The sequence below is a fragment of the Asparagus officinalis genome, chromosome 3 (assembly GCF_001876935.1).
Source record: "Asparagus officinalis chromosome 3, Aspof.V1, whole genome shotgun sequence".
Lineage (NCBI taxonomy): Eukaryota > Viridiplantae > Streptophyta > Magnoliopsida > Asparagales > Asparagaceae > Asparagus > Asparagus officinalis.
This window is the reverse complement of record NC_033796.1, coordinates 100,254,807-100,269,870: the sequence shown is the minus strand read 5'-3', so window position 1 is coordinate 100,269,870 and position 15,064 is coordinate 100,254,807. Positions and strand designations below refer to the sequence as shown.

General features: G+C 36.4%; 1 protein-coding gene across 1 annotated transcript in view; it reads right to left on the bottom strand.

The window, feature by feature from the left end:
• Positions 10,699-15,064, bottom strand: part of LOC109835086 (myosin-binding protein 1-like) — a 6,124-nt gene continuing 1,758 nt past the window's right edge. The window contains exons 3-4 of the mRNA XM_020403082.1: positions 12,322-13,668; positions 10,699-11,340 (exon numbers count right to left, since the gene is read on the bottom strand). Coding sequence (XP_020258671.1) covers positions 12,344-13,668 — 1,325 coding nt within the window. The 3' untranslated portion in view covers positions 10,699-11,340; positions 12,322-12,343. The remainder of the gene's footprint in view (positions 11,341-12,321; positions 13,669-15,064) is intronic.

The following is a 15,064-nucleotide window of genomic DNA, read 5'->3' as shown; positions in this document are numbered from 1 at the left end:
TCTGGGCATATTCAAGTTTTTATGCCCTTCAACTAATTAAGAGATCTTACTTCTGCGGCTATTCATCTATAATTAAGAAAAGAGAAAGAATTGAGTTCGTGGTCCATCTAATAAATCAACACCCAAGTCACCATACTCACTCGGGGCACTGTCCTCACCCCGAGCCACCATGCTCAACATCTGAGGCCACAGTTCTCACCCGAGTCCCCGTACACCCCGAGCCACCATGCTCAACATCTGAGGCCACAGTTCTCACCCGAGTCCCCGTACTCACCCGAGACACCATGCTCATCCTAAGCCACAGTGCTCAATACTCGACGAACCGTCCTCACCAGAGGCATTGTCCTCACCCTGAGCCACCATGCTCAACCTCGAGGGACCGTCCTCGCCCAAGCCACCGTGCTCACAACTAGTCACCATGCTCACCTTGAATCATCGTACTCTCCCGAGGCACCGTTCTTACCTGAGCCACCGTGCTCATTCTCAGTGTCATGTAACACTTTCAATAAATCGGCGATCGTTTTGACACGATAGCGAACAAGATCCTAACTAAAGGAACAAAAGAAATAATAATCGGACTCTATATAATTTCCAAGAAAAATATATATTATAATTACACTGGAAGAACAATACAAGGAGAAAAAAAAGAAAAGAAAAGGCTGATGGGACTGGGAAATACATTTAGGGCTCATGGTAAAAGAAGAACCTTCAAATCCCTATTTGCATAGTGGGATTAATCTGATCACTTAAATTCTATATATCAAAAGAATTTAAGTTTAGACTCAAATCACGCCTTGGTTCGGCTCCTAAGTGCATATCCAACAATTCAAATAATGGATGAACTCTACCTATATCATGATTACAGTTCACATAAAATGTGCAATCAGTATAGAACGTCAAAGAAAATAAGTCCCTCAAAGATCACATGCTAGATCTGAATATCTGAGATTTAATCCATAAAACCATGATTAATTCAAAGAGAATAAACAACAACAATGAAAACGGAAGCTTATACCTGAATCCATTGTTTGGATTTGCACGGATCTGAAATGGATTTGATCTTCTAATCTTGAGGGTCTCTCCTTTAGAATCTCTTTAGATGGGGATTAAGAGAATAGAGAATGATCTTCTAATCTTGAGGGTCTCTCCTTTAGAATCTCTTTAGATGGGGATTAAGAGAATAGAGAATGTAACCCTAGATTAGGGACCATAACCATGGGGATTAAGAGAATAGAGAATGTAACCCTAGATTAGGGACCATAACCCCTTATTTATAGTTGTTGTATTTTTATAACTTGGCCCCTCATCAAATTATAATTACAACTTGGTATCCGCACATTTAGCCTATGACATATTTAAATACTCATTGACCCAATTACCTGATTGATCACTTTATGTGTGTCAACTGAAAGATAGCAACACACACTGATATAACATATGTGCCCACAAATAGATTTAATTAAATTTAAATCCAACAATCTCCCACTTGGGCACCATACGTTTCCTTAAAGTGTGTATAACCTTATGAGCTCAAAAAATTGTTATCATAGATAAGGGTATTTCCGAACAATCTCGTCCATTGATAATATCAATATAGGATCAAAGCGGCCTTCGTCACATTTATCGTGACTCGACCCATCAATGGTCACATACACCAATATAATCAAACAACATAGATCAATCATGGATGTGCAGCATGAAAATTACATGCAATATGATCAGTACATGTCTATTTTTAACTGGTCCTACTTTAAACTTTAGTGAGGTCAACCTCAACATTATGTCTACTTTAAACTTTAGTGAGGTCAACCTCAACATTATGTACCAGAGTGTATGAACTGAAAAACTTTATTTTGATCAGACAATACAACCTAACAGAAAGCACCACAATTAAAAACTCCCACTAAATCATGATATCCTCAAATAATACCACACCCATATGAGCAGTATGCTCATGAAAGACCTTAGGTGGTAATCTTTTAGTAAGAGGATCAGCTATCATAGAGTTTGTCCCAATGTGTTCTATGGATATCTGTCCACTCTGTACCCTTTCTTTCACAACTAGGAACTTAATGTTAATATGTTTTGACTTAGTTGAGCTTCTGTTGTTATTGGAATACATTACTACAGGTTTATTGTCACAATATAACCTTAGTGGTATTTCCATATTTTCTAGAATACGCAGTCCCGTGATAAAATTTCGCAACCATATTTTCTGATTGGATGTCTCATAGCAAGCTACAAATTCTGCTACCATAGTGGAGGAAGCTACGAGTGTCTGTTTAACACTTTTCTATGATATAGCTCATCCTGCTAACATATAAATATAGCCTGATATAGACTTTCTGCTATCTTGACATCCAGCAAAATCAGAGTCTGAATACCCAATGACCTCCAACTGTTCTGATTTTCTCTATGTGAGCATATAATCTTTTATTTTCTGAAGATACCTCATAACCTTTTTAACTGCTATCCAATGATCCATACCATGGTTGCTTAAGTATCTGCCTAATATCCCAACAATGTACGCAATATCCGAACGCGTACATACCTGAGCACACATTAGACTTCCTACAGCCGAAGCATAAGGAATCTTTTGTATTTTCTGAATTTCAAGGTTGCCTTTAGGACACTGATTGAGACTGAACTTGTCTCCTTTTGCAATAGGGTTGTCTCCTAGTCTGCAGTCTTGCATGCCAAACCTTTTAAGTAATTTATCGATATAGCTATTTTGTGATAATCCAAGTATACCTCGAGAACGATCTCGATGTATCTAGATTCCTAATATAAAAGAGGCGTCCCCAAGATCTTTCATCTCAAATTCTTTGATAGAAATCTCTTGGTTTCGTGCAACATGCCTATATCATTAGTGGCAAGCAATATGTCATCAACATACAGAACCAGAAAAATAAACTTACTCCCACTGAACTTGTGATATACACAGTCATCAACAATATTCATCTCAAAACTGAACGAGATAATTATTTGTTGAAACTTGTAATACCATTGACGAGGAGCTTGCTTGCGAGATAATTATTTGTTGAAACTTGTAATACCATTGACGAGGAGCTTGCTTGAGTCCATAGATGGATTTTTTTAATTTGCAAACCATAGTCTTTGGGTCTCTTGACAAAAAGTTTTCTGATTGCACCATATAAATCACCTCATCAATGTCGCCATTGAGAAATACAGTCTTAACATCCATCTGATGTAACTCAAGATCATAATGAGCAACAAGTGCCATGATTGTTCTAAAGGAGTCTTTCGATGAAACCGGAGAGAAAGTCTATGTATAATCAATGTCTTCCTTTTGAGTAAAGCCTTTAGCTACAAGACGTGCCTTATACCTCTCCACATTACCGTTTGCATCCAATTTGGTTTTAAAAATCCATTTACAACCAATTGGTTTTGCACCTTCTGGTAATGGGACAAGTTTCCAAACCTTATTGTCTTACATAGACTTGTACTCTTCATTCATGGCATCAATCCACTGTTGAGAGTTAGAACTTTTCATGGCCGAGAGAAGTTTATTGGATCATCTTCCAACATTCTATTACTTTTCTCATGTTCTTGGAGAAATACAATATAATCATCTGAAATAGCATTTCTCCTTTCTCTCGTGGGTCTCCTTAATGACACTGGTTCTTGAGGTTGTTGAGTTTGTTCTTCTAGAACAGGGAGTTGTTCAACATTGTCATCTTGAGGTTCCAGATTTACTTCTTGAGCAACAACAGGTATAGGAACCTGAATATTGTCAAAAGTAACTGTATGGATTGGGTCTGAAGTCAATTTCTCCTCAAAATCAATGTCTCTAACCTTATTTCTCCCCCCAAACTCAACATCCTCAAAGAATGTTATTGTTCCCGTCTTAAAAATATTCCTGAGTGTGAAATCATAAAACTTATAGCCCCTAGAGCATTCAGAATACCTAATAAAGTAGTTGCTAACTGTTTTGGAGTCCAATTTCTTTTCATTTGGCCTATAAGATCTTACCTCAGCTGGACATTCCCAAATATGTAAATGCTTTAAACTGGGCTTTCGACCAGTCCAAAGCTCATAAGGTGTTTTAGCAACTGCTTTACTTGGTACTCTATTCAGAATGTAAGCTGTTGTTTTTAGTGCTTCTCCCCAGAGTGACTCTGGTAAAGAAGAATGAGCAATCATACTTCTTACCATATCCTTAAGAGTCATGTTTCGTCTTTCAGCTACATCATTCATGCTAGGTGAACCCGACATGGTGTACTGTGGGACGATACCGCATTCCTCTAGGTATCTAGCAAATGGTCATGAACGTTGTTCACCTGAACCATCATATCTGCCGTAGTACTCACCATCACGATCAGATCTAACGGTTTTAATTCTTTTGTTGAGTTGATTCTCAACTTCAGCTTTATAGGAGTTGAACATGTCCAGAGACTCAAATTTCTCATGAATGAGATATAGGTACCCATAACGTGGGTAATCGTCTATAAATGATATAAAATATTATTGACCATTCCAAGATGACGTAGGGAATGACCCACAAATATTTGTATGTATCAATTCTAAGACGTCTGAAGATCTTTTGGCACCTAATATCTTAATTTTGGTCTGTTTTCCCTTGATACATTCAACACATACGTCGAAGTCCGAAAAATCAAGGGAATCCAAAATGCCATCAGACACAAGACGCTCACCTCTACCTTTTGAGATATGACCCAAGCGCTTATGTCATAATGTCGCCGAATTCTCCTTATTTAATTTACGCTTAGTACCACGTGATTCCACGTGCAAGGACTCATTATAAGAAGTAATTATATCAAACAAATATAGGTTATCATAAATACTCAAGTAACCGGTTCCCACAATATTTGAATTAAAAAATAAACTAAATTGACTGTTTCCGAATGAACAATGATAACCTGATTTGTCCAATACAGAAACAGAAACCAAATTCCGTCTAAAAGACGGTACTACAAAAGTATCTTTTAAGTCCAAATAAGAACCAGTTCCTAATAGCAACCTAAAATGCCCAATTGCTTTCACATCTACCGATTGACCGTCACCCACAAAGATGTGTCTTTCAACATCACTTGGCTTTCGGTAGCTCAGGCAACCATGCATAGAAACACTTATGTGAGTAGTAGCACCAGAGTCTAACCACCAAGTGTTTCTAGGTACTGAAGCTAAATTAACCTCATAACAGACCAAAGTAAGGAACGTACCCTTATTAGCACGCCAGGCGTGATATTTGGTACAATCCTTCTTTACGTGTACAGGCTTGTTACAGAAGAAACAACCCTGATTATCCTTATGTTGTTTCTTCTGAACTGGACTCTTAGCAGCTTCATTATCATTCTTTCTTTTCTTGCTCTTATCCTTAGAGGCATAAGCCAAATGAGTACTTTCTGTCTTATCTTGCTTCAACCTGTCTTCTTCTTGCACACAGTATGAAATGAGCTCATTTAGAGTCCATTTCTCCTTTTGGCAGTTATAACTGACCTTGAACTGACTAAACTGTGCAGGAAGAGACAACAAAACCAGATGTACCAATAACTCATCACAAAGATCGAGTTTAAGCGCCTTAAGTTTCGAAGCAATATAAGACATTTACATAATGTACTCCCTGATATTTCCTTTGCCCTTATACTTCATTGAAATCAAGCGAGCTAAAAGCATGTTTGTTTCTACCTTATCGTTTTTCGCAAAATGCTTCTTAATTTCTACAAGGAAATCTTTGGCCTTAGTAATCCCTTCGGATTCTATACCCCTGAAGGCTTCCGGAACGCCGCGCTTAATGATCATTAGACTCATGCGATTTGAATGCTCTCACTTCTCATACTCCTTCTTCACATCAGGAGAGCTATCCGTATTGAGAGGTTGGGGTTGCTCAGTTCTTATTGCAAGGTCTAGATCCATGCAGCCAAGAACAATTAATATGTTCTCTTTCCAAACCTTAAAATTTGTCTCATTGAGCATGAGAATTGAGTTGATGTTAGCAGAAATTGTTGCAGCAGATGTATTAGCCAAAATAAACAAAAGATACTCACATTATTAACCGTAATCAATAAAATTCAAATAATAACAAATCACATCTCAAGATATCTGGCACAACATTAATATCAAGTCTTTGGACTGTAATATTAACTTGTAAGTGATACCTTGTTACAATGATCAAACATTGACAATAACTCATGTCAAATAATGAAACTATCTTTGGATCGATTCATTATTCATATGTAAACCTTATAATTGTCACACGTTTATCATCGCAGATATGTATGCAGTCTAAATAAATATTAACCTTCCTTTGGGCCGATTAAATATTTACACGAAAACATACACACAAACATCTCACATTCCTCATGAACAATCTACACAAGAGATGTTACTTTGGCAACTTCTTGTTTCAATTAAACAATTGGAGTGAGAGACAACCTTAATACCTTAGTGCCATAATATTTGAATTAAATAATTGATTAACTACCAAATTAAATTTAAATTAAATTAAATTAAATTAAATTTCCATAGCTTAAATAGGGCCTCATTGCTTAATTAGTTAAATTAAGCATACTAAAATTAGGCCCAAAACCAAAGAGAGTTAAGTGGGATGTGCCCTAACTCAAATTATCTGCAGCCTTCTTCTTTCACCCGACGGAAAAGAAGAACAGTAGAACGAACGCAAGGTTCGTTTGAGAACGAACGCGGGGTTCGTTTGAAGTGAGCAAGAGACTTGCCTGAGGATGAACGCGAGGTTCGACTTGAGAATGAAAACTTGAGAACGAACGCGAGGTTCGACTTGAGAACAAACGCGAGATTCGACTTGAAAACGAACGCGAGGTTCAACTTGAGAACGAACGCAGGGTTCGTTTGAAGCTTTCAAGCCTCGCCAAAAAATTGAGGTAACCACCTCCTTAATTTCCGCACGTTTTCACGCGCACGAACCCCTTGAGGTTTTAATCTGAAACCGTCGCCGCCATTGCTCCAGCACCCAAAGGTCGAAACCTTAGGGTTTCCTGACGCCGCCATTGCCGTCGGAGTCGAGAGCGAGGCCGTCAGTGACACTTCGCCGGCGAGGAGCACGGGGACCGACGACCAAACAAAAATAGATCCAAAAATTTCCTCGATTTTATTTCAAAACCAGATCCAGAATCGGAAAAACAAAGGATGACTTCTTGATCCAGATCCCAAAACAATCGAAGAAAAAGCCAAAAAAATTTTAAACCTTTACTGTTCACGGAACTTTACTGTTCATCCGTGAACAGTTATAAGAAAAACCAGAGATTTAAGATCAAAAAAACCCAATTTTAAAACTTAAACCCCTAAGAATTAATCACGGGTGGCTCTGATACTACTTGTTAGATCTGAATATCTGAGATCTAATCCATAAAACCATGATTAATTCAAAGAGAATAAACAACAGAATATCTGAGATCTAATCCATAAAACCATGATTAATTCAAAGAGAATAAACAACAACAATGAGAGCGGAAGCTTAGATTAATTCAAAGAGAATAAACAACAACAATGAGAGCGGAAGCTTATACCTGAATCCATTGTTTGGATTTACACGGATCTGAATTAGGGTTTGATCTTCTAATCTTGAGGGTCTCTCCTTTAGAATCTCTTTAGATGGAGATTAAGAGAATAGAGAATGTAACCCTAGATTAGGGACTATAACCCCTTATTTATAGTTATTGTACTTTTATAATTTGACTCCTCATCAAATTATAATTACAACCTAGTCACATTTAGCCCATGACATATTTAAATACTCATTGACCCAATTACCTGATTAATCACTTTATGCGTATCAACTGAAAGATAGCAACACACTGATATAACATATGTGCCCACAAATAGATTTAATTAGATTTAAATCCAACATCACATGCATTGCAGATAGTCCCCCTCACAAAACCCCATATATTACACACAAACCCTCCAAATCTACAAAAAAGCCTTCTGAACTTCTGTAAGTCACAGAATGATCCTCAGAAAACAAACCATAATTACAATTTACCCCTGGAAAAATACATAACTTGCAATTCGGTCCAGAACTTGCAGTTTACTCCCTAAAAAGTGCCAAAATTGCAATCGTAACCAGTTTTTGCAATCCTATCTAAAAATTGTAGTTTACTCCTTTTGAAAAACCAGAATTTCAGCTCCAGTCCAGTTCTGTTCAGAAATTACAAAAAAGACCCTGGCAGTCCAGAATTGTAGAAAAGAACTAGTTCTGTCTAGAAATTGCAGAAAAGACCCTGGAAGTCCAGAATTGCAGAAATGACCATCGCAGTCCATAATTGCAGAAAAGACCCATTTTCCGTCCAAAATTAAAAAAAAAACCAAGATCTATCTAGAATTGCAGATATTGTGCTTTAGTCCCTAAGATACAGAAATATTAGAAATTGTGATTCAACCGTCTGTAAAATTTAGAGATTGCAAATTATAATTTCGTCTCTAAACTTCCATGAATTGTGGATTGATCTCTCAAAATATCAAAAATTGAAAGATAAATTCAAGAAGATACGAAAGTCCCCAAACTCGACATTGACTTTATGGCGTTAAACTGGATAAAATTTCAAATTTAACCTCTATGTCATTAAACTGGGTAAAATTTCAAAATTGACCTCTACATCATTAAACTGAATAAAATTCTGTTGATATCATTTATCTAGTAGGGGGTTTGGGTGTGGATTATTAAGGGTGTTAGGGTCCTCAATCTTAATCAGACGGCTGATTCTTGAGTCGAGAGTCCTATCCTATACCTGAAGAACACGTAAGAGATCGAAGTTGGGATCTCCAGTGGTTCCTCTGACAATCAAGTCAGTAGAGAGCTTCAATGGGGAAGAAGGAGAGTTAAGTGTTTAGTTTTTTAGTAAGAAAATTGCTTACTCTAGGCAACAGACAGTAGTTTCCCTTTATAGCAGATCCAAAGGGTATAGAGTAATTTCGGCCAAGTCTAAGCAGGCGGCTCAATCAACATTTATTTTATATGTGTTGGCTCCAGAGGAGGATGAGTCACCCAGGCATTTAATATGAGGGTGACGGAGAGTGCATAGTGCTAATGAGGTCCGATGAGTCATAAAAACTTTCGGGACTGGAGAAATAATAACTTTAATCACGTATTTAATGTGATGGCAGTCGACTGTCGGCAAAGGGCCTGAGGACACACTGCCTCTCGACACGTCTCCCTGGAGAGTCAACAAGTGACGTCTTTCGTCCCAATCTCTGCGAGTGCGTTGATAAGTACCGCTTTTTTAGTCGGCTTTGAAAGTTGTTGATCCTGCCTCATAGAGTAATGGAGTAAGGTCAGCTCAAAATAGGGTGTTCGAGTGATAATGCCTCTTGACTCAGCCCTTCTTGGGATGAGTTGTGCTAATGTTGCTTGAGTTGTCCTGGCTAGGGCGAAGCCAATCTGAGGATTAGTTAGCATGGGACACGTGTCGACTCTAGAAGGACTAATACTTAGGTTATTTATAGGATATAACAAATTTCAAAATTGACCTAAACATCATTAAACTCGAATGAGTTTCCAAATTTGACATCTACGTCGTTAAACTAATAATATATTTAATTTGACCTTCATGTCGATAAACTGGACAAACTCAAATTTGACCTCTAAGTCACTAAAAACTGGACAAAATTTCCAAATTTGACCACTATATCGTAAAACTAGATAAATTTCCAAATTCGACCACTACATCGTATCACTGGATAAATTTCCAAAGTCGATATCTACATCATTAAACTGGATAAATTTCTAAATCCGACCACTACATCATTAAACTAGAGCAAAATATCAAATCCGACCACTACGTCGTTAAACTAGAGAAAAATATCAAATTTGACCTCCACGTTGATAAACTGGACAAAATTTTAAATTTGACCTCTACCTCGCTAAAAAGGACCAAATTTCCAAATTTGATCTCTACGCCGTTAAACTAAAATAAAATTTGAATTTGACCTCTACGTCGTTAGACTGGAATAAATTTCCAAATTCGACCTCTACGTCGTTAAACTGTGCCAAATTCAAAATTTGACCACTACGTCGTTAAACTGGAACAAAACTCCAAATTTGACCTCCATGTCACTAAACTAGGTTCAAAATCCAAATTCAATTTCACATCTCCAAGTCAAACCCAAACCCAGATTTCAATGGCCACATCTCTAGTCTAGGATTTTACATGAAAATCTGTACCCCAGGGGTATGCCCCTGGTTAAGCCATGTATATGATTATTTAAAAAATAATAAGATTATTGTACTTTCTTTCTTTGGGAATTTTCTGTTGTTTTTAATTACTTTCATTGACTCTTAATCGAAGGTTCATTTCATCAATAAGAGTAAGTAACAATAGACTCTTGAGTCTATTAGAAACCATAAACTCACATAAAAATAAAACCCTCTCCCGTAGGGTGAATTTGACAGAATCGATATACAAGACAAAGTTATCTATCTTAATTAGATGCACTTATACGCAACTAGTTGAGATAGGCAATTTTGACCCCCACAATAACAAACTAATAGGAATTTTAGTTGTTCATCTTCAAGACATGAGAACTGCAAAAGAGAAATTTCTTCCTGAAAAGAGTCGGCTTAGGATACATATCATCATACAAATTGTGTGCATCTTCAAAATTGCACTAGCACTGTAGAAAAGTTTGTGGAAAGAACATATACATATTGCAGCCAATTATGCAATGTATAACCAGATCATGCAAACAATATACATATTACCTACACAATATGCCGAAAGCATAGTGTATTTTCTTTAAATGCAACAAATTCTCCTATGTTCAAAATGGTTCATACAACTACATCAATTTTCTATAAAACATTGTAATCTCTTTCAACTTTTGAACACATACAAGTGATCAGAATATACATAAGAGACCCGTGAGTTCATCTGGTCACATAATTTCATCTTATGTGATGGGATTTGTTACAACTTTCATCCCTTTTCATAGCAAAGAATGGGAAGAATGCATGATAGAGTAAGTTGAAAATTTAGCACAGGTTAAGATTACAAGGAAAAATCGAAACTTTCGAGCTTGTTCTGAATCTGCTGTAGAATTGTACAAAAGATGAAGAACAGTAACCTAACCTATCCATGTATACATACAGGTTGCCCTTTGCGCAACTCCACAGTATTGAATCACCAAAGTATATTTAACCTCTAGGAGAAGAACAAAGAAGAAGATTAATCCACCATGCTACGCCCACAATATTGCACTGGGTATTGTAATACTTAGGGATTCATTTGTTGTGAAATTGTAATAGGAAGTGCCTGATTGTTGTTATCAAAGAAAGAAAGAACAGTGCAATGTTGAGATTGAGCAGAAACTTCATTTGATTGAAACCTGAAACAAGTATTTCCTATTTTAGGTGAATGAATGCAAACAAGATAAATCCTATTTTGTGAGAAACTGAACAGGGCATAGTTGTCAGATACTTTAATATGTAAATGTGAACACTAGAATATAACATCCAATTCCAGAGGATATCAGTCCTATGTTGTAATGAAATAAAAGTTGATCATATAACAAAGCAGAAGCAAAACCTAGCAATATCAAAACCTGAAACACCGTGAATGTATATATAGCTTATTCTTTTGGTGTGTCACCTTTGTATTTCTGAGTTATGACAAGGGTTTCTAATGTTTAGAAGCTAACATCATTTATGTGGTTAAATGATGCTTCGATAGGTTTACGAAAAACAATATCTATTACCACTGCATTTTACTTGAAGAATGATATCTATACTAATCACTATCAAATGATGTTGAAGATCATGTTGATAGGCACAATAACTACATCTTTCAGCTAAGTGGGAGAAAAAAACTATATCCGATCTACTACAGATTAAGGAAATTCAACAAATAAAACTATAAGCACAAAGATACAAATCATGATTGTGTCATTTATAAGTATGGAACCATTTATTAGATGTTTTTCTTTCCTTTAACCTCTTACTTCAATGACCCTCATTTGCAAAGAAAGATCATATTTAAACCTCACAGAAAAAACAAAATAGCATCAAACACTGAAGGCATGTGAAAGAATGCTAGCATGAATGTTCAATTTTCATAAAAAGAATTCAGAAAGTCATGTAATGGGCGCTAATTATTCCTGAAACAACTCAAGTTTATAATAAAGATGTGGAAACTGAATATTATTTGTTTCTTATAAATGACTATTGCTTACATGAATTCTTAAGGAATTAAGCATTTACATCAACAGCTACGGTATAATGGGAGTTAAATAGCATGAAAAGTCAATTTTATTGGAAAATGTCAAAATCTTATCATGAAAAACACTGGTAGGGTTTCTTGCAAAGATTACCTTTGAGATGGATCAAGATGTCTCAAGTAACAATATGTTCTTGTTGCGTAATCCCAGTCTGCCTCAATTCTCGCAGGTGGCAAGCTATTTCTTGAACAAATTGTATTCCATTGCTCCCATTTCTAAGTGAACCAACGGCATGCTCAAGAAAACTCCTATCCTCTTCAAGTGCCTCCAACCTCTCACTTAATTGTGAAATTTCATTTCCAAGAGCAACTATATCATTCTTCTTGACTCCCATAGAATACTGCCTTCCATTACAAGAATTTGAACGTAATCTCCGTTCGATGAGAGTTTCTTTTACGGAGAACTTAACCGGAGTAGAGCATACTTTAACAAGTGAGCCTCTATCGTTGAGATTTTCACCATTGTCCATCGGTTCATCCTCCAATACTGAATTTTTATTAGAAAACATGTTAAGCTTTCTCTCAAATCTTTTCAAGCATTCTGAGATATGAACTTTCTCATCTTCGAAATCCAACACTGTGTTCCTCATCAGAACTTTGCCAATATCGCAGCCACTAGATCCCATGATCCCCGGTGTGCTAACAGGAGTATACTCAGCATATTCCCTCTCTTCGGAATCAAATGACTCTTCAAGAACTCTGCTCGTCAACGGTTCACCACCAAATTGCTTCCTATAGCTATTGACCATCTCTTCAAGATCTAGTATTTCTTTATCTCTATCATCAAGTAAATCATTTAATTTTTGAAGTGCCTCTTCATCATACTCAGCTTGCTCCTCCATCATCCTTAAATACTGTGAAGCTTCCATTTGTATCGCTGCCTTCTCTTCTTGCAACCTATTAATCATGCACATTGCTTGATTCGCCGAAATCGCAGAAGCATTTCTCTCTTCCTCCAACTCTTTATACAAAACACTAATGAATTTTCTATCCATTTCAATTTGTCTCTTGAGCCGATCCTCTACATTTTCTCCTTCGATTTCACTTAAGCTTCCATCTAAAGACTCAACTCCAGACTCACATCTATCAACTATGGATCTCCTAGCATTGAAAGGAAACCCATTAGAGCTTGAAGCATCGGATAACTTGGATTCATCGAGTTGTGAATTTGTTTGGGGAGTTGAAGACATATCATTCCATGGGAATTCAAGCCAGCGAGATGTGGAGATTTGTGTGAGTCTTGATTTTAGATCTTCAGGGATTCTGGAAGAGTCTTTGGCAGTGAGCAAGTCAGAGGAGGATGGAGATGGAAGGGGGACTGTGCTATTAGAGGCGAGCTTCTCGTTCATTATTTGGTTTGTTTTTAAGGCTATGTTGACTGAGCTCAAAGGCTTGATAGAATCTCCGTTTGAAGTAACGCTACAATTGTCTGCAGCATCTACTGCAAAAGAGAAATTGTGAAAAGGTCATATGAAATTGTTGCATTATCAGTTCTTGGATGCAACAACAATAGAACTATCCCGGCAGTTCTATTGTTGCAGATAAAGCCCCTGAGTGAAATTATTTTTACCCTTTCGAAAGGGTCTATATACGACAATAGACTAAGAGTTAGTATGTTCAATTTGGCGATAGTATGAGGGTTTATCTGGAATTAACCCTATAAAATAGAGCAAACACCAGTTCCAATTAAGCATATAAGTAGTAAAATGACAGGTAGGAAGAATATGGAGAAATTAGTTCTGCAGCACTCGCATTAGTTTCATAAAATGATCTTAGAAGAGCAAACTTCCAAATATTTTTATCATATAAATTTTCAAGCATGATAAAGTCTTAAAGATTAGTTTAGATTTTAAAAGAAATTTGTGTTCAATATTGTTGGTGAGCTATTTTGAGAAGGGGGGAAAATTAGAAGGACAACAATAAAATTGCTATTATCCATTAGTTATAATTGATGAAAAGTATAGACTTTTTGGCATATAAAAAAGAAAAAAATTCCCTTATTGACCTTTTCCTCATGAATCCTTCCTTATTGAAAAAAAAAACAAAGAATTAAGAATAAAAATGTCTGGTTTCAAGCTCAAAGGTAGCTATCACTGTTTGGCGCATGCTTCTCATCTTTCTACTTCAACTTTTTCACAGTGCATGGCTCATGTCATATTTATTTGCTCATTATTCTGTTTCTGGTGCTAATGTGTTATGGTGGATACAATCTGCAATTAGGGAACATTCTCGCTATTACTTTGGTATTAGTGTAGCTCACCTACTTTTGTAGTTGTAACTATTACTTCCATGATAAGAATTCATTTTCTGTTATGTTATTTTTATTCGATTTCAGATTTCAAAATTTGAACTCATTAGTGTGTTATGCCCAATTCTCACATTAAAAAAAATATTAAGGTTAATTGCGGATAGATCTCATGTACTATTGCCCAATCGCAGACACCCTCTGTGTGAATTTTTTTTTTTTTTTTGAATCTTTTACCCTCAGGAAGTGTATTGTTCACTCATGGGGTCTATCTGTAACAATAAAACTATAAGGGATCTATCTGCAATCGGACAACAGTGCAACTAACCTAGCTGATAAAACAAGGCTTCTACATAAAAACATTTAAACCAATTATTCGACAAAAAGTCATACTTTGCACTAGTGTTGTTCATTTTGTGATGGGTTTGAACTTTTAAAGCAGTAACTATTAGGTGCATGATGAGAATTATTTTGTTAATATTCTACTTATTCAATTTTCAGATCTTGATCTTATGCTTATTAGTCTGTCATGCCCACTTCTCACAATAAAAAGAGATAAAATAAAGCTTCTACATAAGAAATGTAAGATTAA